Source organism: Globicephala melas, chromosome 1, assembly GCF_963455315.2.
Source record: "Globicephala melas chromosome 1, mGloMel1.2, whole genome shotgun sequence".
Lineage (NCBI taxonomy): Eukaryota > Metazoa > Chordata > Mammalia > Artiodactyla > Delphinidae > Globicephala > Globicephala melas.
In genome coordinates this window covers 29,634,363-29,659,940 of record NC_083314.1, presented here as the reverse complement: position 1 = coordinate 29,659,940, position 25,578 = coordinate 29,634,363, and the positions used below count along the sequence as shown (strand labels likewise).

Genomic DNA, 25,578 nt, shown 5'->3' with positions numbered 1-25,578 from the left:
TTTGAAAATTGAATGAGCTAATTATGTAAAAGGGATAGCCCACTGCCCACCCATAGCAAATCTATTAAAAATTGTCAGTTCTCATCCTTTCCTGCAGAAAAATTCAATTGCCTGTGTTGGCTTCTTCTCTGACTTTGAAGGGAAATCTCTGCACACCAAAATTTAGCCCTTAGCTACTTCAGAACTTGTTCTGTGGCTCTTTCTTGCCTCTCCAACTAGATTTAAGATCCTCTAGTGTATGTACTACTTCTCTACCTATAGCTTCCACAAAACCTCTGTAGATGCTTGAACAGATACTAGCTTGATTACAGTTGTTCATTTCCAAATACACATGGATTCACATTAACTTAATTTTGGTTTGTTGTGTGCTAATCAAATGCACAACTGCATCTCAAGTTTCTCCAAGGAAACCTAAAGCATTCCAACGTAGTTGAAAATTGTGTGATCTGTGTGCTTGATAATAAAATTTTCATGACATATAACACAGATAAATTTCAAGTTATTCAAATGCAGCTAAACTTGTTCTTTTTGGATGTGATTAAAACTGTTGCAAATTAAGAATATAAATAGAACAGTGGAATTTGGGAACTAGAAGAAACTTCAGTTCTCCCTCTCCTGTTTTCTTCCTGGCATTCTCATGTACTTTTCAATGAAATATTATGTTAACAAAGCCAGTAAATCTGAAAGAATTACACAATATTTAATACCCAGCTTAACATTTTTACATTTTTATTCTTTTCCTCTAAAGGCAAACCCTGGCACAAGATTTCTTTCTGTTGCCCGCCCAGCCCATGATATCTGTTAAGTGCTCTTCTTTTCACTTTAAATCACACTGTGTGTTGATGGGAGATGCAGCTCATGCCATAGTGCCCTTTTTTGGGCAGGGAATGAATGCGGTAAGTTCTTTTTCTGTAGGTAAGTCCCTTAAATTTCTCTGGGTCAGTCTCAACTAAAAAGTCTTAAATAAAAAATATGCTTAAAACTATCCTCACATAATCTCTGAGAAAACAGTCAACTCAAAAACCATACCAGCTATTTAACTAGATTGATCTCTAAATATAGTCAACTCTTGGATTACTTGATGCAGTAATTTACTGTATAAAAAAGCATAAGATAGTTTTCTGTTCAGTTAGAAAATGTATTGATGACTTGAAATTTGGAAACTTGACTATCAGCAATTCAAGACTTAACTTTTAAAGTGTATTTTTTCTAGAGATTATAATGTTAGTATCAAAAAAGAAAAATATCCTAAATTATCTTTTTTTTCCCTCTGCTTTTTCATTCCAAAAGAAAAGAAAACACAATTGATAGAGTTAAATAAAATGATGAAACAGACTAGATGTTGAATACTAGCTGCTTTCATGGAAATTTTACCATTCTGGCTAAAAAATATTTCAGAAAATGAATAGTGTTCAAATATTGAACATTAATTTTAAGGAATTCTAAAATAATTGTCTAGACAAACAATTATTTTATGTGCATGTGTGTTTGATTACTATTAGTTTTATAACCATAGTCTTATATTGTTTTGGTGAATGGGATATAGTCCAAGAATAAAGAGCTTATGAATCTAATCAATTATATTTTGAGCAAAGTAGTCAAAAACATTTTGTTTTACAAAAACATAACAAGAGAGGTGGGATCAAGTTGGCAGAGTGGGAGGACCCTGAGTTCACCTCCTCCCACGAACACATCAAAACTACAGCTACACATAGAGAAACTCACTGTGAACAACCTGAAGACTAGCAGAATAGCTCTTCTACAACCAAGGCTGTAAAGAAAGAACCACATGGAGTCTGGTAGGAGGGGAGGAGAATTGATCTAGTCAAGACACACACCCCTAGTGTGTGACCCAGAAGAGGAAGGGGCTATCACAGATTTGGGGATCCTCCCTGGGGAGCGAGGAGTTTGAGCCACATATTAGACACCCCAGGTCTGGGGTTCAAGGCCAGGAAAATGAGACTCCTTAGCTGTTTTGAAAACCAGTGTGGCTTACTAGGGGGCAGTAAGAAACTGATACTCTGCTCCTGAAGAGCATGTACACAGACTTGCTTGCTCCCAATCCCAGCATGGAGGCAGCAGACTGACAACTGCTGGTTGCTCTGGATGGCCTGCCAGGGCTGCCCCAGTGTACCCCACAACCTGCACTGGGCTCCTGCTCCAGCACCTCCTACTCTGGTGCTGTTCCCAACTAAGGTGGAGGCTGCTATTGCTAATAAGCATGCACACACCAGGGAAGAAATGCAACCAGCTCAGCAGTGTGGCTCCAACCCCTCCAGCCCCCACCCTGCCTCTAACCAAGGTGTGTACACATGGGCAAAAAGCAGAACCAGTTTAGAAGTGTGGCTCCAAGCCCTCAGGAACCTGGCCATGCCCCCAACCAAGGCAGAGATTGTCATCACACTCAGCAGAAACCCACCACCCTTGGGGCTTCTACTCCAGGCCCTGGGAGCCTCAAACCCTACCCCATAGGGCAGTGACTGCCACTGAGTCTAGGAGAAGCCCTGGCTGCAACTGGATCTGGCTCTAGCCCCTCTGAATCCAGCCTTATTTCCCACCAAAGTGGTGGCTGCCAGCATACCCTAGGGGAAAGTGTGGCCCATGCTCACTTCAGATGCAGCTCTCCCACCAAAGCCAGTGGGCTCGTGCAGACTGAATAGGACATCATAGGACATGCCTTCAAGACCAGGACAGGTAACTTTCACGTAATTTCATAGAGACAAACATAGAAAGTTAAACAAAATGAGAAAATGGAGGAATATGTTTCAAACAAAAGAACAAAGTAAAACCCTTGAAAAATACCCTAATGAAATAGAGATAAATAATTAACTTAATAAAGGGTTAGAAGCGATGGTCATAAAGATGCTCACCAAACTTGGGAGTAGAGTGAAAGCACTCATTGAAAACTTCAACAGAGATTTAGAAAATGTAAGAAAAAACCAATCAGAGCTAAAGAATATAATAACTGAAGTGAAAAATACACTAGGGGGATTCAACAGCAGATTAGGTGATATAGAAGAATGCATATGTGATCTGAAAGAAGGAATAGTGGAAATCACAAAATCAGAACAGCAAAAAGAAAAACAAATTCTTAAAAATGAGACCTCTGAGACAATCAAACATACTAACATTCACATTATAGGGGTCTCAGAATAAGAAGAGAGAGAAAGAGGTAGAAAATGTATTTGATGAAATTGTGGCTGAAAACTTACCTAACCTGAAGAAGGAAACAGATATCCAGGTACAGGAAACAAAAAGAGTTCCAAACAAGATGAACCCCAAAATACCCACACCAAGACAATGAAAATGGCAAAATTAAAGAAAGAATTTTAAAGGCAGCAAGAACAAAACAAAGAATCACAAACAAGGGAACGCCCACAGGCAATAATATTAGCTGATTTTTCAGTAGCAGCTTTGCAGGCCAGAAGGGAATGGAATGATATGTTTAAAGTGCTGAAAGGAAAAAACCTACAACTAAGAATACTTTACCCAGCAAGGTTATTGTTCAGAATTGAAGGAGAGATAGTTTCCCAGACAAGCAAAAAGTAAAAGAGTTTATCATTACTAAATCGACCTTACAAGAAATGTTAAAGTGTCTTCTTTAAGTAAAAAGGAAAAGGCTGTAACAAGAAATAAGAAAAATAAGAAGGGAAAAATCCCACTGGTAAAGGCAAATATATGGTAAGAGCTGTGGATCAACCACTTAAATAAGCTAGAACAAAGGTTAAAAGACAAAAACTGTAAAATCAAGTATAATTACAATAAACAGTTAAAGGATAGGCCTGAAAATGTAAAATATGACATAAAAAACACAAACCATGGGGGAGGAGTAAAAAAAGTAGGTCTTTTAGAATGTTTTTGAACTTAAATGTCTATCAGTTTAAAACAAGTAGGTATAGTTTAGGTCAACATATATGAACTCCATGGTAACCACAAATCAAAAACCTAGAATAGATACACAAAAATTAGAGACATAGGAACACAAACATAACACTAAAGAAAATCATCAAACCACAAAGGAAGAGACTAAAAGAAAAAGAACAAAGAAGAACTACCAGAAAAAAAATAATAAAATGGCAATAAGTACATACCTATTAATAACCACATTAAATGTCATTGGATTAAATGCTCCAGTCAAAAGACATAGGGTGGCTGATTGGATTAAAAAATAAGATCCATCTCTCTGCTGCCTACAAGAGACTCACTTCAGAGCTAAAGACACACACACAGATTGAAAGTGAGGGGATGGAAAAAGATATTCCATGCAAATAGAAACAAAAGGAAAGCTGGGTAGCAATACTCATATCAGACAAATTAAATTTTAAAACAAAGTCTATAATAAAAGAAAAAGAAGGACATTATATAATGATAAAGGGGTCAATACAGGAAAAGGATATAAAAACTGTAAACATATATGCATCGAATATAGGAGTACTTAAATATATAAAGTGAATATTGACAGACATAAAGGGAGAAATTGACAGTAATACAATAATAGTAGAGGACTTTAACACTCTATTTGCCTTAATGGATAAATCATCCAGACAGAAAATCTAAAAGGAAACAGTGGCCTTAAATGACACATTAGGCCAGGTGGACTTAATTGTTATTTACAGGATGGCAAAAGCAGTTTTAAAAGGGAAGTTTATAGCATTTCAGGCCTACCTCAAGAAAATAGAAAAGTCTCAAGTAAACAACCTATCTTATCTGAAGAAATTAGAAAAAGAAGAAAAAACAAAGCCCAAAGTCAGCAGAAGGAAGGAAATAATAAAGATCAGAGTGGAAATAAATAAAATAGAGAACCCCCTCAAAAAAAAAAAAATAGAAAAGATCAATGAAATCAAGGGCTGGTTTTTTAAAAAGATAAACAAAAAACAGATAAACCTTTACCCAAGCTCACTAAGAAAAAAAGAGAGAGGATCCAAATAAACAAAATAATAAATGAAAGAGGAGAAGATATAACCATTATCACAGAAACACAAACAATCATAGGAGAATACTATGAATATGCCAACAAACTGGACAACCTGAGAGAAACAGATGGATTTCTAGAAACATACAATCTTCCAAGACTGAATCAGGAGGAAATAGATAATCTGAACTGACTGATTATTAGTACTGAAACTAAGTTAATAATCAAAAACACTCAACAAACAAAACCAGGACTAAGAAATTCCCAGATGAATTCTGCCAAACATTTTCCAAAAATTGAAGAGGAGGGAACACTCCCAAATTCATTCTGAGTTCAGCATTACCCTGATACCAACATATACAAAGACACTACAAAAAAATAAAAGAATATTACAGACCAATTTTTCTGATGAATATAGATATAAAAATTCTCAACAAAATATTAGCAAATAAATTTAACAATAAATTAAAAGAATCATAAACTATGATAAACTGGGATTAATCCCTGCAGTACAAGTATGGTTCAATATCTGCAAATCAACCAGTGTGATAAATCACATTATCAAAACAAAAGATAAAAATCACATGACCATCTCAATAGATGTAGAAAAGGCATTTGACAAAATTCAACATCCATTCTGATAAAAACTCTGAACAAAGTTTGTACAGAGGGGACATATCTCAACATAATAAAGGTCATTTATGACAAACCCACAGATAACATCATACTCAGCAGTGAAAAGCTGAAAGCTTTTTCTCTAAGATCAGGAACAAGATAAGGATGTCCACTCTCACCATTTCTATTTAATATAGTACTGGAGGTCCTAGTCATAGCAATCAGACAAGTAAAAGAGGTAAAAGCCATCCAAATTGGAAAGGAAGAAGTAAAACTGTCACTATTTGCTGATGACGTATTATATATAGAAAACCCTAAAGTCTTCACCAAAAAAATATTAGAACTAATAAATGAATTCAGTAAAGTGGCAGGATACAAGATTAATATACAGAAACCTGTTGCTTTTCTATGCACTAATAATGAACTATTAGAAAGTGAAAGCAAGAAAACAATATTAGAATTGCACCAAAAATAATAAAACACATAGAAATAAATTTAACCAAGGAGGTGAAAGACTTATACTCTGAAAACTATAAGACATTGATAAAGATAATTAAAGATGATAAAAATAAATGGAAAGATATCCTGTATTCATAGATTGGAAGGATTAATATTGTTAAAATGTCCATACTACCCAAAGCAATCTACAAACTTAATGCAATTCTTATCAAAATATTCACGACAGTTTTCACAGAACTAGAAAAAAATCCTAAAATTTGTAAGGAACTACAAAAGACCCTCAGTAGACAAAGCAATCTTGAGAAAAGAGAACAAAGCTGGAGGTATCATGGACCCTAAATTCAGACTATGCTACAAAGTTATAATCATCAAAACAGTATGGTAATGACACAAAAACAGACACATAGGTCAATGGAACAGCGAGCCCAGAAATAAACCCATGCAGATATGGTCAGTTAATCTACAGCAAAGGAGGCAAAAATATACAATGGGGAAAAGACAGTCTCTTCAATAAGTGGTGTTGGGAAAACTGGACAGCTACATGTAAAAGAATGAAATTAGAATATTTTCTCCTATTATACCCAAAAATACACTCAAAATGGATTAAAGATTTAAGTGTAGGATATGAAACCATAAAACTATTAGAAGAAAAGAAATGCTTTCACATAGGTCTTAGTAATACTTTTTTGGATCTGTCTCCTCAAGCAAAAGAAACAAAAGCAAAACAAACAAGTGAAACCTAATCAAACTTAAAAGTTTTCCACAGTGTAGGAAACCATCAACAAAAGGAAAAGGCAACCTACTGAATGGGAGATCTTTGCAAATGTAATGTCTGATAAGGGGTTAATATCAAAAATATATAAAAACTCATGGAACTCAATGTCAAGAAAACAAACAACCCAATTTAAAAAATGGGCAGAAGACCTGAATAAGCATTTTTCCAAAGAAGACATACAGATGGCCAACAGGCATATGAAAAGATGCTCAACATCACTAATCATCAAGGAAGTACAAATCAAAACCACCGTGAGATATCATCTCATAGTTGTCAGAATGGCTATCATCAAAAAGACAACAAAGAACAAGTGTTGTCAAGGATGTGGAGAAAAGGGAATTCTAGTAGTGTTGGTGGGAATGTAAATTGGTTCAGCCACTAAGGAAAACAGTATGGAGGTTCCTCAAAAAATTAAAAATAGAACTACCATATGGTCCAGAAATTCCACTCATGGTATGTATCCAAAGAAAATTAAAATGCTAATTTGAAAAGATATATACACCCCATGTTCATATCAGCATTATTTACAATAGCCAAGATATGGAAGCAACCTAACTGTCCATTAACAATGGATGGATAAAGAAGTGCTATGTATATACAACAGAATATTACTCAACCATAAAAAAGAACAAAATTTTGCCATTTGCAACAACGTGGATGGACCTGGATGGTATTATGGTTAGTGAAATAAGTCAGACAAAGAAAGACAAATACTGTACGTTTTCACTTATATGTGGAATCTAAAAAATAAAGCAGATGAACGAATATAACAAAGCAGAAACAGACTCACAGATATAGAGAACAAACTAGTGGTTACCAGTGGGTAGAAGGGTAGGGGGAGGGGCAAGATAGAGGAAGGGGATTAAGAGGTACAAACTATGAGGCATAAAATAAATAAGATGCAAGGATGTAATATACAGCACAGAATATATAGCCTATATTTTATAATACCTTTATATGGACTATAATCTATAAAAATATCAAATCACTATGTTGTATACCTGAAATAAATATAATGTGGTAAGTCAACTGTACTTAAATTTTTAAAAAAGTAAGGAAACATCAATTTTAGTATAGTGGATAATTAGAACTCCCTGGTTCAAAGTCTGGCTTCATGATTTATTAGAATATGTTCTCATGCAACTAACTTATTTCTACTTCCTTATCTGTAAAATTCGGATTTTAATATACCTATCTCATAGGAATTCTCCAGGGATAAATGAATTAATTAAATAAAGAATTTAAGAGTGTTATCTCATCCCTATATGGTATCTCTCATTTCTAAATTCCTATAGCATTAACAGCCTATATAATTGACAAATTTATTTGCTTCAGGTATGATATGTATAATTGATATAGAAATATTTTATTTCTTAACCTTTACATATTTTTATATTGTCTTAAAACCATAGTTTGAATTCCTAGGATGCAGGGAAACATAGCTTTTTATTTTCTTCTCCCTACTTCATTTAGCATAGTACCTTACTAATTTTGTAGATTTGTTGATTGAAAATTTGCTTTAATCTTGGCTTATAGAAAGTAAGTTAATATGAAAGTTCTATCCTGTCATTAAATTGCTCTAAATGTGAATCTTAAAGCCCTGAATAGTTTAAATATTATTCTAATGCTCATGGTAGAACAATATAATTATTTTTGCTTCTTGAAGAAGCAAAGGAATTGTCAAAATTACAAGTAATTTAAAATTTTGATCATATTCTAAATTATATATGTATATATATATGAGTAAATCGGGCAAAGATAAAGCCATCAAACATACAGTCAATTGTCTTTTTAATCAGAATTCAATGCTAAGTGTGATTATTTGGCTGTTATGTGCTGGTTGAGAGTAAACATTCTGTGAATTATACTCACCAATGAAAAGTCTATTCAAAATTGCTAAGAAGTATTTATTATTTACAGTTTATTTTTTCTTGTTTTAGGGATTTGAAGACTGCTTGGTATTTGATGAATTAATGGATAAATTCAATAACGACCTTAGTAAGTAAAATTTCTCAACTGGACACGAACTAGCCTTGCTGATTAATTGTACACCTATTTCTGATCCTGGAAGATTACAAACCATGATGCATATTTCCTGTTCAGGATTATAAATTTTTCTATTAACAGTCTATGCCACTGTTGTTGCCCATATCAGACAAGGAACACCCAGAGAGGAAAAAATAGTTTCTTTTAAGTTTTACATGGAGGTCTATGCATCGATCAATACAAAGATAAAAGTTCCGAGCACCAAAGTTTGGCAGAGATATACTCCTTTCCCTCCCTCTCAGCCTAGTTAACCTCCATGCCTATAATCCCTACAGCATGCCCTCAGAAACACTTTTAGAAGCTCCAGAATTTTCTTGCTTTTTGCCTTATCAAAGGTTGCATCTGATACTTCCATTTGCCTTTTGATTAAAATTAATTCCAGAAATATATTAATTTTACAAGTATTGAAGTTTTAAACTTTATGTATAATTCTGAAAGTAAGTTAAATTAAACGTACATAATTTTCACCTGTAAAAGAAATTGCAGATAATAGCCTGAGAACTGGATAACTTTTATTGCTTCTCAGCATTACATGTCCTCAAAGGTCACCTCTGAATTTAAACCTGTTTCAGGTAAGGGATAGACTTAGAGAACCAGCTTTGAATCTACACCCAGATTCCAGTCTTGACTTGCTGACTTATTAGCCCTTTGACCTTGAACAAGTCACTTTATCTTTTTAAAGTCTCAGATTTTTTTTCCCATCAATAAAATGGGGATAATACTACTTCAGAGAGTTGTGAAGTTTAAATCAAATGATTTGTGGAAAGCTTTTTTTAAAAAAAGCCTAACCCACGGATTACAAACTAGTGGCTGCCAGTGGGTAAAAGGGTAGGGGGAGGGGCAAGATAGAGGAAGGGGATTAAGAGTTACAAACTATGAGGTATAAAATAAATAAGCTACAAGGATATATTGTACAACACAGGGAATATAGCCAATATTTTATAATAACTATAAATGGAGTATAACCTTTAAAAATTGTGAATTACTATGTTGTACACCCATAACTCATATAATATTGTACATCAACTATACATCAAGAAAAAAAAAGAAAAAAAAAAGCCTGGAACAAAGTAAGTTCACAGTGAAAATTTTTTTTATAGTGTTATAGGGAGTCAGTGAACACTGTGCTGTCTGAATCTGAAAAGATTATAGATTCCAGGGTAAATTTCTTCTGGTTTTCTTCCTTTCTTTCCCAGTTATCTCACTCAGATGCTCAGGATCCAGAAGTATTTTGTTTCCTCCCTTCTTAGCCCTTGTGTGATTGGTTAGCATGTAATGACAATGGTGGAGACAGACGGAGGGCTCATGTAACAGAACATACTGTCAATACTGGTTTTAGTTACAAGAGAATGAAGATAGAACAAAAATTATCACAATAATAACTAACGTCACTGAACATGTAATATGTGTTGGGTATCTTGCTGATTTTTATCACATTATCTCATGAAAAACATGGGGCATAGGTACTATTCTTGTCCCTATTTTACAACTGAGGAAATTTAAGCTTAGAGATGGTTAAGTAACTTGCCCAAAGTCAAGTAGCTAGAAGTGGTGAAGCTGGGACTTGCACCCATGTTCTCTGACTTCAGAAATGGCTTCCTCAGAACTAGAGTTGTTTGGCCCTGTGAAGTTATATTAGTTAGTTATTAATTTATCAAATATTTATTCAGTGTTTACCATATACCAGGTTAAGTTTTCAAACATGAATATAACATGAGTCCTGCCTCTGGGAGATAACAGAATAACAGGGTATGTTTAAGCTAATGAGGTGGCTTAGGTAAAATGAAACAAATGTATATGGGGTAGCAAAGAAGAACAAAAAGGAGAGTAGCAAATTCTAAGGATTTGGGGTCATTTACAGTCATTTATATGAACTGCTTTCCATTTGTGAAATAAAAATAATGATTCACTAATCTAGTATATATTATAACAACTTTATCATAAGTTTTATTAAATCATAGGTAATGGGAAATGCCCCTGTGTTATTGCTCAGTATTCATAGATTGTTGGTCATACAGTCTTGTTGTCCAGAGTTTTAAAAGGTTAGTAGAGACCACTGATAGAGAATACACCATTTCATTTGAACTGTGTAGAGTCAAGCACATTGTTTACAGACTGTTTTGGAAAAGATATATTATTTAACTTGGTTTCTAGGTATGTGCCTTCCTGAATTCTCAAGATTAAGAATTCCAGATGACCATGCAATTTCAGACCTATCCATGTACAATTACATAGAGGCAAGTGAGAATGTTTGGTTCTATTCAATGAGATCATGCACTGACATTCTAATAAACATTCTTTGCTTTAATGTTTCTTTGATCCCCGTCTCATGCATGCTGCATAAGAATAGGTGCCAAGAGAAAACATACACACACACACACACACACACACACACACACAGAGCATTCCTTACACATAGTTGAACTTTGACTATAAAGACAGTGATAATGACCCACACACATCACCTCCATTTACATTTCAGGGACATTTAGGAGGTAACAAAAAAGACAAAATGTCTGGTTTCAATATCTGATAATTCATAGGCTCAAGGCTTAGACATTTAGTAGAGGTACTAATATGCTATTTTAATGAAAAATTATTTTTGATATGAGTTAACATATTTGGAAAATTTAAGAGACATTAAATAACCTTTCCATTCTTAACATTATAAGCTGCAAACTTAAATTAGCACTGAAATCCTTTGGGGTTTTTTGCACTGAAAGAAATATGTAATACCAAAGAAATTCATAGTCAGTAGGTTACTACTCAGAAGAAAAACACAATTCCATTTTAAGCCAGTCACATGAAAAGCTCACAGTAAATGGTTGTGGTTATAGTTTTTAAATAATCAAATGAAAAAATTTACAAGATAAAAATTTTAAAAAGAGTATAGTTGTTTTCCATCTCTCCTGAAGACAGAAAGAAATAAAATAGACTTCAACTCAAGCAGAATTGTTTCATATGTGGTGAAGGAAGTTCTATAAGATACTGGAAGTCTCACTGATGTATTTTGCCTTGTCTTTGAAAACAAGACAACTACAATGTAATGTTTATCCTGAATATGGAGTATATCAAGACAGGCCTAGTTTTAAACAGATCTCTTCTTGCCATAAATAATGTTCCAGACTGACCAGGAAGTAACAGAAGTTAGTCAAGTCTTTGGGCTCACAGACTACTCACAGATCCATACAAACAGACTCTTACTGAAATAGAGTTGGCCCCCATGCAAAATAGAGTTCTCTAACAGGTTTTCCATAATTGCTCTACCTTTTCAAGTTATTGTTCTCTGACATTGACTGAAAAGGATTGGAAATGACTGAGAAGAATTGAAAATAAGAATTTATTTGACTACCTTCAGTCTGGCTTTGTGGTGAATGGGAATAAAGAGTGATAAAGTTGCAGAAAACAATTAAAGGTACTTTGTTCAAGGTATTCTTTGAGACTCCTTACATTATTGCAGATGCGAGCACACGTCAACTCAAGGTGGTTCCTCTTCCAAAAGAACATAGAGAGATTTCTTCATGCTATTATGCCATCTACCTTTATCCCTCTTTACACCATGGTAAGGTCTGGATTTAAGACTTTTCCTCATTTAAATCTTCTGTTTAGCTGTTAAAGAATACACAAGAATACTTTTTAAACTTTCTTACAGGTCACCTTTTCCAGAATAAGATACCATGAGGCAGTGCTGCGCTGGCATTGGCAAAAAAAGGTTGGAACAGATTACACTTATTTTTAATCTGATGTGTTGAATTTCACAGTGTTATGGTTATGTTTACCTCAGGCAAATATGGAAATAATGTGACAGACACTAGGTGTTTGCCTTTCAAATTAAAAAATGTCCTGGATACACAGGTGGCAGAATGCCTAATGAACAAAATTACAAAAAGAGCCAATCCCTGAGGAGAAGAAATTCAAAAAAGAAATTGATGCTAATATTTCTAAACTTTCTACTTTATTTTATCAATGTGACCTTTTATTTAGCAATTGACTTTTGCTTCATGCAATACTCCTATGGGTTTAATTTACAAAACTGGACAGAAGCAAATCACTTATAAAACACAGTCTAATTCCAGTGTAATGCTATTTCACATTAATTTTGGGCAGTTGACTCACAGATGCCATTAAATGGAGATTCAGATTCCTGATCTTCCACTGTGGAAACTTTACAACTTCACTCACTAAACAAATAGTATGTAAACATTGAGCTGGGCATGGTGATGAACATAAAGCAGCCCCTACTCTTTGCATAGCTCAGAGACTAGTGGGGGAAATGGACACCTGCAGTGAAGAGGCACTGCCCTGGTGGGGAATGGGCATGGGCATAGGGAGGGGGGCGTGGAGGTTGAAGAAACCTCTCACATGTTCAGAATGGGAATGGCAAGTATTTCAGTGGACCTGGAAGAAGCACATATGTGTGAAAATGGCTAGAGGTGGAGCTGGAACAGTAAGTAGGACCTGAAACATCTTGAATATTATTTTGAGGGAAACAGGAAGACAAAGGCAGCTCATAGTCTCAGGTGTGGATTTTAGAAAGATTTAGAGGCTAGATTGGAGTGAATCAAGATTTATTCATACAGAGGTGAATAAAATAAGGTCCCTGCCTTCAAGGAACTAAAAGTCCAAAGGGGAAAGAGACAGTGACAGGCAGTTAGAATGCAGGACAATAAGTGCAGTGAAAGAGACCAGGATGATACAAGAGTGCACGCAACCCAGACTAGACTGAACCTCAGCTCGTGCGGTTGATAGACTGTAGGTGGTGAAGGTGCATGTTTAAGTCTTTGAATGTGTGTCTTCCAAGTCACAGAGGCCAATGAACCCATCACTCTTCTCAGGGACACTTTGTGCAGGGTCTGAGCAATGACTGAATCATTTGTGGCTTCTTTCAAGACAGAGTTAACAGTTATTTTTTTTTTCAACTGTGAATTTTTTTTATGGCTGGACAAAGGTTAACTGTTAAGAATTCTTTATACAGACACATAGATTCAGGAGTTTCTGGGAAGAGAGAGAGGAGGGAGAAAGGGAGGCAGTAAGTTCCAAGTTCTTGACCTTGCCAGATATTTCAGGACTTCACCTAGTGGTCATGCAATTACGTCACTGTTTCAGTTTAAAGAACAAAGAGGAAATTGTATAAAACGTCATTTAAAAATGAAGTCTACTTGAAAGATTTTAATCGCTGCACAAATAAAGTGAAATTTCTTGCTCTTTTTTTACAGGTGATAAACAAAGGACTCTTTTTCTTTGGAACACTGATAGCTGTCAGTGGTACTTACCTACTTATGCGTTCCAAGTCACTGAGACCCCTGGACTACTTGAGAAGACCATGGGACTGGGTCACTTACTTCCAGAATACAGGGCATGTCTCCCTGTAAACTCCCTGGAGTCACTAGAACAAATTCCCAATGTCATTAGAAAGTGATAAAAAGATCCTGAAGTAGCAAATATTAGATTTCTCTGTAACCAAAACAGGATTAAAATCATGTTTCCATCATCATATTTAATTCACTAATAGAAGATATTTATCAGCTTATAAATTCAATGTAGAATTTCTCTGTGAGCTCACTGAAATTATTGAAAAAATAACCCACCACTTTAAGTAAAACTCAGCTTCCCCACAGCACTATGCTTAGGTCAGATCATTCTAAATATAAAAGTGCAGTGACTAAGATCTCTTTCACGTCTCAAAAAGTAAGGCCCTAGAGACCTCAATGAAGTCACTGATCACCCTTTTCTTTAAAGGACATAATAGAAGTCATGATAGGATTGACTTAACATCTGGGACTAAAAGTTGCAATTTGCCTAATATATTAACTGCATTTTTCATTACCTGGATGGAACTTACTTAAGCACAGGGCTCAGATTTTCTTGCTAAAACTAGAAGTGTAAATGAGGGATTGGGGGACTTTCGAGAGAGTTCAAAATGAATTGATTTTATTTCCCAGTCTTCAAAAGGCAATATTACCTTCTAAGGATTTTTTTAAAAGGCTATTAAAGCCACACTAAGTGAAGGATAGGAAGAGCTTTATTTATAAACTAAATATCTATATACATAAAAGAGTGGAAAGGAAACAAGGGGAGACAATTTTCATAGAAATATGAAGCCATATTTTATTCCATTTCAGAAGCAATTTACTAACATTCTTGAACTATATGCTACAAAACTAGCAACAAACTTGATGTTTAAATGTTCATTTAGTGAAACTTTTTTCTTGCTTCTTCCTTCTTCAATAGGCCAACTGAATCATTTAGAAGTCTTTCAAATGTGATTAATTATGAAGATGCAACACTAGTAGAACAGTCATGTAAGAAATAAAAATTAGGAAATAAAATGATTCACTTTCTTGCCTATATTGTCAAGGAAATTCTTGAGTCCTAATAATCCATGTTTAGACTAAATAATGACTCATGGAAAAATGGTCTCTTCACTAACACTGACCATTATTTATCCAGTGTATTGACTGAAGATCAATAAAGATTTTTATTTAATATTCACATTTTGTGAATACAGTTTTACACTTATTTTCATCCCTCTTCAAATGTAGGTTTGTTTGTTTTTTGCTGGAACTCCTTTTCTAAATCTCTCAATAGAATTCTTGGCAAAATTGTGGGAAATTACTAGAAGGAGGGGCTAAGCCTGCCATGTTCATATTTGAAATGAAATAGATGGAGATACCTATCTGCCATTAACATCAGCTTCACCATGTACATCATCTGCTAATGTATGATTACCAATAAACCTTGACCACCTTGACATTCTATTTTCTTTCCTGTGTTTCTTTTTAATGGTATCTTCTAGAGCTTGCTCAGTAGCATATTGGTCTGAAGCTCCTCTTTATCATATTATACATAGAGCAATAGTCTTTTGTTTCACATAAAGTTAAGGAATTGATTTTCTTTTTCATCCTAAGAATTGTCTCTTTGATAAATTTGATTGAGCAAACATTTGACATGACACTGAATAGGACCCAACACTACAGAAAATTAAAGATTTTCTAGCTATTTCACACAAGTGTATGAGACAAAGTTATTTTAAGAGCTAAGTATTTTTGAGAAATGTGTTATGTGCCTTGGAAAATACAGTCTTTTAAAAATATATATTTGAAGTGAAAACTTCCAATATGTTAGAAGTTGATGGTGCCTGATGCCCACCTTGTGCAAGTCGTTTTTCATTATACAAAGCACCCGTTGAATTAAAAGAATTTGTCTTGCTCAGTTACTCCTTGAGGCCAGAGAGCAATTCAGATTTCCTGTTGGACCACAAAAGTTCTATTGATATTACATAGACTGGGGATTCCAAAACAGTTCTTTTAATGGTAGTCTAAATGTGGTATCTGATTTAAAGCCCCATCTTTCATTACCATTATTCTTTCCTATAAAGGACAAACTTGGATTACATCGACCTATGACCCACTGGTTCTCTCACCGTCAACTGATAGTGATTCATCATTAGTGATGACAAAAATGATGGAAGAAGAGTTAAAAGTCAGTTTTTTCTTTGGTCTGTCCCTATCTTTCTGTGGCATCACAATGAGTTGGATTTGCATTTCACTCCCAACTGCTGGTAGATCTTTAGCTGGTCACTGGCATCTCTGCAGTCGGAAACATAGGAGCTGCAAAAGGGCTCTTCGAAACTGGGCAGGGAGAAAATAAAGTTGAATATTAAGTAAAGGTTTGGATTGACATTCAAGAAAATTAGGTAAATTTAATTTGGGTTGTTCTTTTTTATTTGTTAGCTGACGTGGAGTTAGGTGGTAATGCTCAGATCTACTTAAGCCTGGAGTTTAATGTCTTTTATTTATTATAATTCTTATTAACTTTACCACATAGGTCTCTTTCAATACCTTATAATAGCCATAGATTCAAGTTGCATGAATCTTCCAAGCAGGCAGCTAGATGTGTTTCCTTAAGGGATTTTGAACATTAATTCATTCCATAAATATTCAATGAGCCCCTATGAGGTGAGGCAATTTGTGCTACAATCTGGGGATATTATGGGCAGCAGAGACAGACAAGATCCTTCCTGGTAGAGTTTACAGCTTAGTGTACTCACTAATATTCCTTTAATTAGGTTAAGATTTTTTTTTTTTTTGGATCAAGATTACAAATCAGTTGGTGAAAATATACAACAGCAAACCAGGTTCAAATCCAGACACCAACACGTCCTGAAGCAAACAACTTCTTTTACTTCTCTGAACCTGTCTCATAATCCATAAATAAGATACTATTAGTGCCTATTTCATGGAGTTTTGTAAAGATAATTGATACAATCTGCATAGTGCAGTAAGAATTTTAAATAAATTATTAACTTTGATTGTAGTTATTATTACTAAACATAAAATGTTTTCTGATGTATTAAATACTGATTTTAATACAATTTTACCTAACAAGTGCAAACCTCCATTGGTAGGTCTTAGAATTGTTATTATTTCTCTGGGAATATTCTACATTTCTTCTTAAACCCTCTACTTTCCTATAAAATGCTTGATTTAGGTTTTTATCCTTGAAGCTGCTATAAATAATCTCTGTAAAAGTATTATATTTTCCAACAACCGCACCAACATGGTGAAAATGATCAGTTAATTACAAAGCTTACCTTTCTGATCATGAAGATATAGATAACTGGATTATACACAGTGCTTGATTTAGCAAAGAGATATCAAACAGTAGATATTATTGTAGGAGTGAACAGGTGTCCATAACCATTAAACACCAAGAAACAAATCACAATATAAGGCATCCAAAAGATCAGAAAGGCAAATATCATGAAAAAGCACATTTTGGCCAGTTTCTTTTCATATCTTAAAATCTTGAACATTTGAATTGTCTGAAGATCTTCAACAAAACGGAGCTGCAGAAAGAAGAAGGAAAATAAAGGGGTGAAAATGAAAAAATCATTTTTGTTTGTTGTTTTCATAACAAATATGCAGGCACCATTCTTGGCCTCACCTTAATGGAAAGAGAACTGAATAGGACCTTGGGAGGCTGGCATCTGATCCAGGACCTGCAGCTGGGCCCAGCCCTTAAACTCTCTGGGCCTCAGTCTCCTCACCTTAATATAATATATTGAACTAAATAGCCTCTTAGATCCTTCAACGGTTTTTAATGTTTTCTAATTGGCTTAAAGAAGAAGAAAATGAACTCTTTTGCCTAGATCTTCAAGTCGCTAAAAGACAGCCTGAAAGAGCCATGATAGGGACTTCCCTGGTGGTCCAGTGGTTAAGAATCCACCTTCTAATGCAGGGGACGTGAGTTCCATCCCTGATTGGGGAACTCAGATCCTTCATGCCACCGGGCAACTAAGCCCTCACACTGCAACTGCTGAGTCTGTGTGCTGTAGAGCTCAAGCACCACAACTAGAGAGAGGCTGCATACCACAATGAAATATTCTGCATGCTGCAATGAAGATCCCGTGTGCCACAACTAAGACCCAACAAGGCCAAATAAATAAATATATAAAAAGAGTCATGATAAATTGGAAAAAAATTCTCCATAATCCTAGAATCTCTTTTATCCAGAGCATAATCCTCAAATTCTCAAACCAGGCAGCAAATGTGATGTCAGTAGTTCTACATGTTAAAGCCTACAGCTGGTCTTGATGAAAACTTAATTCCTAAATAAATTCTTCCTGGAAACTACTGTGACTTCCACTTTACAGCTAATGACTATAAAGTGGAGTTTTGATGAGCAATTTGCTTGGGTTTCTTTCATCAGTGGCTCAGCTGCAGAGGATAGAGCTCAGTAAAGCCCAGATAGCCCACTTCTCTAAACTTTTTACTCCTAGTTTTACTCCTAGTTTGTCCCCACTAACAGTATTTAGGCATAATGGCCTATAGTCTGAAAGTTCTTTGACTTTCTCAGATAAAAAAACTCTTTAGAAGTATAACAGGGAATAAGAAATCTGACTTCATATTAGACCTGTTTCTTTTACTTTAACCTTTGTATTCTACTGCTTTTGCTACAAGTTAATCACTAAAGGGATGCTGCCAATAGCTGAAAATATACATAATGGTCCATATCCAGAACCCTGCTCCCATGCCTGAATGTTAAACCAAAATACCTTTGTTCTGCTCACAACATCCTGATGCAGCCCACTTGTCAAATGGCTGCAGGAAAGAAGAAATTAACACATCCTTTCCCAGAGTCTGGCTGAAATCAGGAAATAATTGCAACAACTTATGGCCTTTTAACTTTACCTCCTCACCACCCCCCTCTTTGTTCTATAAAATAAACTAGCATCCAGACCCCAGAAACAAGATGGTTCTCTAAGACATTAGTCTGCCATCTTCTCAGACTCCTGGCTTTCCAGATAAAGCCATTAATTCCTTGCCCCAAAGCCTTGTCTCCCAATTTATTGGCCTGTCATGTGGCTGGCAGAACAATCTTGGACTTGGTAACAGAAGTTCCTCCTATTATTGTGATAAACGTGTTATTAAGAAGGGGAGAATATTCCTGTGCATCAAAAGTATATTCATTCCCACGTGCCGTGGATCGGCTGGGCTCATTAGCCATGGCCGCTGAGCCTGCGCGTCTGGAGCCTGTGCTCCGCAACGGGAGAGGCTGCAACAGTGAGAGGCCCGTGTACCGCAAAAAAAAAAAAAAAAAAAAAAAGTGTATTTGTAAATAAAATGGATATTTCTGACATCTTAAGAAGCTAATTTTGCTACAAAAATACAAATGCTTTATATATTGATATAAGAAAAGGTATCTGGCATACCACTGATACTTAATATATAATTTTAACCTGGGAAATTTATTGCATTTCGACAAACTGTAAGTGTTCCTTTTGTTTCTAGCATTATCATAAAAGTTAAGGAAACATTTTCCGAAGAAATCTGTTAAAACATGTGCTTATTGTATTTAAAAATATATTTGAATTGATATATCTAAATCATTGATATCATCTAAACTTTATTTAAGAAACTATATTCTTATTAAATTATGTATTCCTATTGACAGAGAATAGAAGAAAACATAGATAATTAAAATGGTTGATTTTTTTTCTAGAGTAGAGGAAATGTGTGTATGGTAGTGAGTATTAAATTTCTGGTACTATTATTATCTGTGTGTGTATTCTATTTTAAAAGAAACTATTTTATTTAAAGTGATAGGATATTATTCTATTTTCAAAACAGGATTTTGGTGGGGGGAGGATTTTTCCCTAGAGATTTTAAGAAGGTTGTGGAGTTCTAGTAAAAACTTTAGATGTGGAATTAAAAGATCTGGGTTCATATTCCAGATTCACCACTTTTGCTCCCTGTGTGATGTTGAGCAATTCAATGACCTTCTCTAAGAGTAATGATTAAAGGAGGTTAAAATGTGTAACTTATTAAACAGAAGTTGAGTCCCAGTTCCACACATACGACTTTGTGGGATTGTTTTTGAGATTATGTATTTATATTTGAAACAACCATACTTATTCATATGCATATGTACTTTTATGATAATACAGGATATTAGGAATCACGATTTATGACTCCTTGGAGTTTCAATTAACTAGTAATACACCACTTGTCAATGATCTGTGCCCCAAGTCCCCACTATCTAGGGCCCAACAATTTTATCTGTACCACTTTCTGGGCAATGTCAGTCCCCATAATTTCTCACCACTTATCAAAGCAGAGAACTCATTTATCATTCTGGAATTACATGCATACTGGAGAAATTAATTGAAGAAAATGTTGGTTTATGCTTCCCCAGTTCCTCTGGTATAATGAAAAGATCTGACTAAAGTTTCAGATTATTTGGGTTTGTATATGTGACGTTTCCATGATTATTTTTCATTTATCTCTTTTTGGCTTCTTTGTTTCATCATTCTCAATTCCTTTACTCTGCTTATTTTCCAAATAAAGAGCTCTACTTTATGTCTTGCCCCCTTTATCCAATCATTTGAGGATATTTTTCAAAATTGTTATGGATAAAGCAAAAGTATTGATACATACACAAATTTGTCCTAAAGGAGGAACGACTTAAGACAAATCCCCCAGAATTACCTCTAATGGTGTTCTTTGCCTATATAAATGGCAACGCCTAGTGCTTGGTGATTCAGACACCTGTAGGTTTTTCAAAGACTTTACTGTGAGTCCTTCTCAAGGGAGTAGCTATGTCTCTATTGCTATTACAAATAACCTCTCTGGATAAGGAAATAGAAGCAATTCCTTGCACCAAGCTCTGTGTTGAGTTTATAGCACAGTCAGTAGTCAAATCTCTTTGTACTTTCACCACTCCCCTTTCCTAAACCCTCTGTAAATTTTTTCCAAAAATAGTCACTGGTCCCTATTGCATGTAGGTACTGTTCCAGCTATAGGTGAAAAAATAAATAAGAGTGGGTCTCTTCTCTTGAGGAATTCACTATTTGGTGAGGGTGACAGGCACATAAATATACCATTTCCATAGGTGATAACATGCCATGAGGGAGGTGATTGGAGAGGGCTATGGGAATACGCAGTAGGGGTAACAAATTCAGAGGTAGATAAGAGCAAACAGATCCTGATCTCAGCCTTCCGAGGTGAGGAGGAGTTTAGACAAGGAGGAGAGACAGAATGTTCCAGGGTTAAGGCAAAGAGGTAAAAGAACATGTCAATTTCTGGGGACAAGAAATACTGTAGTTGACTGAAGCTTGAGGTGGCAAGAGGGAGGGAATGTAAAAAAATGAGACTGGACAGGCAGATGAGAGATGGCCATACAGGACCTCTTAGTCAGCTCAGGGGCCTTACTTTTAATCATGAAGGCAATGGAACCCTTAAAGGATTTTAGGCTGGGTAGTGACATAAGAAAATTTTCATTTGAGGACAATTAATCTGGTGGCAGTATGAAGAGAATGGATTAGAGGAAGGCAAGAATAAAGAAAGGAAAACTAAGATCCCTTGAGTCTGGCAGGCAAAAAAATTGAGAGGACAAAATAGATATATGGAAATATATTTGAGGTTCGATAGATAAAAATTGATAATTGTTTGGGTGTGAGGGAGACATGGATGAAGAATAGTCAAAGATTACCCCTTAGTTTCTGGCTTAGGTAGATAGGAGTGATGACCATTCACTAAGAAAGGGAATGGAGGAGTAGAGACTTGGGGGGAAAGATGACCAATTCATCTTCACACATGTTGAATTTGACAAGTCTGTGGACTATCCACATGGAGGTATTCAATAGGCAATTGACTATGAGGATCTGATAGAGGTCATAAGAACAACCTGGATCAGAAGTAGAATTTCAAAGTCACCATGCTATTGTTAGAAGGAAAATACTGCCAATATATGAGATTGCCCATGTCTATTGCGTAGTATTGAGACAGGCTGGGACCTGGGACCCGGGACCCTTTGCTGCAGTGCTTGCACCTGGACACACGTCTCCTCAAGCAACAAAATACAAAGGAACTATAAGGGACTAAAATTAACTGCATGCATGTGCAGTTGGGGCAAATTATGGACAATGAGATACAAAGAGACCAAAAACCCAACTGCTACTTCTGAAGAGCCGGGAGCAAAAGCAGGGTGTCAAGAGCAAAAGCATGCCCCCTGCACACAACACCACCAAAGGGGTGGGCAAACCACCTAAGCCACCCCTTTAGCCCATCTCTGGGCCCACTCCTACCCTCACCCCATATAAAGAACCAGCTGGCCCCGCCTCAGGAAGCGAACAAGGGAACTTGTTACTTGTTTTTCTCCTCCCTGCTGTAGCAGGGACCCCAATAAAGCCTTGCCTGAATTTCTTATCTGTCCTCTCATCAATTTCTATTGATTAAGGAAGGCCAAGAACCCTGGTCAGTGACAGAATGAGATGAGAGCTAAGCATAGAATGCTGGGAGACCCAAGGAAAAGAAGCCTTTGAAGGAGACATGAGACGATGGGACCCAGAGAGTCAGCAACAAAGATAAAAGAGAATGGGGTCCTAGAAACACTGAGAGCAGAAACTCACAATTAAGTAGGAGCTGTCAACAATGCCACAAGTCTCAATGCCACAGATGCCAGAAAAAAAAGAGATTGAAATGTGTCCAATGGCTCTAACATTTGGGAGACCATCAATGACCTTAATAAGGCTGTTTCTGTGAGAGTGTGGTAGAAGAAGGAATCACCAATTTGCAATGGGTTGAGGAATAAATATGTGAATTTACTAAACTACAGACTCTGAGGCAGTGGCTATATCTTATTCACTGTGTATCCTTAGAGATTAGTAATTGCCTTTGCTTGGACTTCCGTAACAAAATACAAAATACAAATAACAAAATACAAAATACAAATAACAAAATACAAAAGGTAGGTTTCATTGTGAGGCCTCTTTTCTTGGCTTGTAGATAGCCAAATTCTCTCTATGTTCTCCTATCAGTGGAGAGAGAGAGTGAGAGCTCTGCTCTCTCTTTCTTTTCTTATAAGGGTACTAATCCCATCATGAGGGCCCTACCCTCGTGATCCCATTCTCATATATCCCTAATTACCTACCAAAGGCCCCATCTCCTATACCATCACATTGAATGCTGGGGAGACAACAAATATTCAGCCCATAACAGTAAATAATTGGTACATTTTAGATGCTCAATAAATATTGGTCAAATGAATGCTTATTGAGTGATGATGTAGCACCAAAAGCCACCAATGGTTCTTTGAGTTAGCAGTGATGTGGAGAGAAATAAACTGATAACTAGAGGAAGTTGAGAGTATATTTTGCTTTTGAATTAAATTATCATGGTTGTATGCTACAGATAAAGAGCCAGTACTGAGGGAGAGATTGAATATATGAGTAAAAGAGAAAATTATTACTTGAGAGAGGTCCCTGAGGCAGAGATTGGGGTGAGGAAGAAAACAAGAATCTAGGATCAGTTTGGTCCTGAGAGACCTCTCCCATTCCCTTGCAACTGAAGAGAGGGATATAAGAATGAGTGGGGGCATTTGGCACCACTGGGACTCCTGTGATCCAAGCAGTCATACCACCTCTGTGCCTGGTCCTCACAGGGATAGACCCAAGGGCTCCAAGGCAGCCTCAGGACCAGACTCCTGTTGGTGGACCACACACAGAGGTGGGGATAAAACCAAAGCTGGATGGGGTGACTAAGGAAGAAGATCAAAAATCTTTCCATCAGCTGTGCAAGCTGCAAATTAAATACCCGTGATCATCTAGGTAGACCCTGCATCTATGGAATATCTGAGTAGACAGTGAGTGTTCCCATAAGTGAAAACGGTCTAGCTCTCGCAGCTGTGGACTTTTGGGGTAAGCACATGCAAGAATTGGACCAGATCAGAGCCTGAGTAGTCTCCACAGGGCCCACAGCACATCCAGAGACCAGCCCAGAGGCACAGGAGAGCCTCTTCGGGAGGTGGAGGTGGGTTGTGGCTCATGGCATGTGCAAGGACACAGCGGAGACCCCAGGGAAACATAATTATTACTATTAATTTTATTATGTTTCAATTTGTTCTGTTGTTGGTTCCAGCTTTTTTTTTTTTTTGGTTTTTCTTTGTTTGTTTATTTGGTGGTGGAGTTTTTGTTGTTTTTCTTTTTTTAATTTAGTCTCTTGGGATCTCCATGTTTCATAACATATTTTTAAAATTTTCTTTATACATCCTATTTTTACTTTGCTTTTCTGTGGTTCTGTGTTCTTTTCCCTTATTTTTCTTTTTTCTTCAGTATATATATGTATATATATATTTTAAATATTTCCATTTCTTCTTTGCTTTTCTGTTGTCCTGTGATTTTTCCCTTTTTATTTCATTTTATTATTTTTTTAAAAATAATTTTTATTGGTTTGTTCTGTTTCCTTGCTTCATTCTTCAGTTGGCACACTGCTTTGGTTTTGTTTTTAGGTTATGTGTTTCTGTTAGCTTTAATCCTAATTGTTTGATTTCATTTTTGAGCTCTTCTATTTGTCTGGTTGTTCTCTTGCTTTCTGTTTTATTTGGCTCTGTGTTTGTTTCTTTTACATGTGTGTGTTTCCTTGTCTCTGTTTTTGTTTATTTGATTTTGTTTTTACCATTTCTCGGGGGTTTTGTTTGTCTTTTTTTTTTTCTTTAATTTTGCATTTTATTTTTTTTTTTTATATTTCTGTTTCTACATTGCCTTTCTGTTGTTCTGTCTTCTTTCCCCTTTTTCTTTTCTTTTTATTTTTTAATCATTTTTGTTGGTTTGTTTTGTTTCTTTGCTTCATTCTTCACTTGGCACTCTGCTTTGCTTTTGTGTTTTGGTTTTGTGTTTTTGTCAGCTTTCTTCTTAATTGCTCCATTTTGTGCTTGGGTTCTTTTGTTTGTCTGCTTGTTCTCTTGCTTTTTGTTTTGTTTGGTTCTGTTTTTGTTTCTTTTGTGTGTGTGCGTGTTTCCTTGTTTCTGTTTCTGTTTGTTTTATTTTACTTTTCACCATTTGTCTGGGGTTTTGTTAGTCTTTTAAATTACCTTTATTGTCAAGACGAGTGACTTGTGGGGTCTTGGCCCCTTGACCAGATGTCGGGCCTGAGGCTCTAGGGTGGGAGCACCGAGTCCAGGATGCTGGACCACTAGAGAATTCCCTGTCCCAGGGAAGATTAATTACCAAGAGCTCTCACAGAGACCTCTATCTGAATCCAAGACTCAGCTCCAACCAACTGCCAGCAGCTTCCAGCAATGGACGTCTCACACCAAACAACAAACAAGACAGGAACACAAGGCCACCCATCATCACACAGACTACCTAAAGTCATACTAAGCTCATAGACACACCAAAAACACATCACCTGACATGGCCCTGCTCATCAGAGGAAAAAGACTCAACTCCACCCATCAGAACATAGGCACCAATCCCTCCCATCAGGAAGCC

At 36.0% G+C, this 25,578-nt stretch overlaps 2 protein-coding genes across 2 annotated transcripts in view; one reads left to right on the top strand and one right to left on the bottom strand.

The window, feature by feature from the left end:
- KMO (kynurenine 3-monooxygenase) overlaps window positions 1-14,226 on the top strand; it is a 53,653-nt gene extending 39,427 nt beyond the window's left edge. The window contains 7 exon segments of the mRNA XM_030868590.3: window positions 749-896; window positions 8,702-8,759; window positions 10,962-11,044; window positions 12,268-12,369; window positions 12,460-12,519; window positions 14,024-14,161; window positions 14,164-14,226. Of these exon segments, the coding sequence (XP_030724450.1) occupies window positions 749-896; window positions 8,702-8,759; window positions 10,962-11,044; window positions 12,268-12,369; window positions 12,460-12,519; window positions 14,024-14,161; window positions 14,164-14,226 (652 nt within the window).
- Window positions 14,227-16,177: 1,951 nt separating this feature from the next.
- The window catches only part of OPN3 (opsin 3), a 58,209-nt gene continuing 48,808 nt past the window's right edge, over window positions 16,178-25,578 (bottom strand). Inside the window, 2 exon segments of the mRNA XM_030868600.2 lie at window positions 16,178-16,438; window positions 17,401-17,655. Coding sequence (XP_030724460.1) covers window positions 16,178-16,438; window positions 17,401-17,655 — 516 coding nt within the window.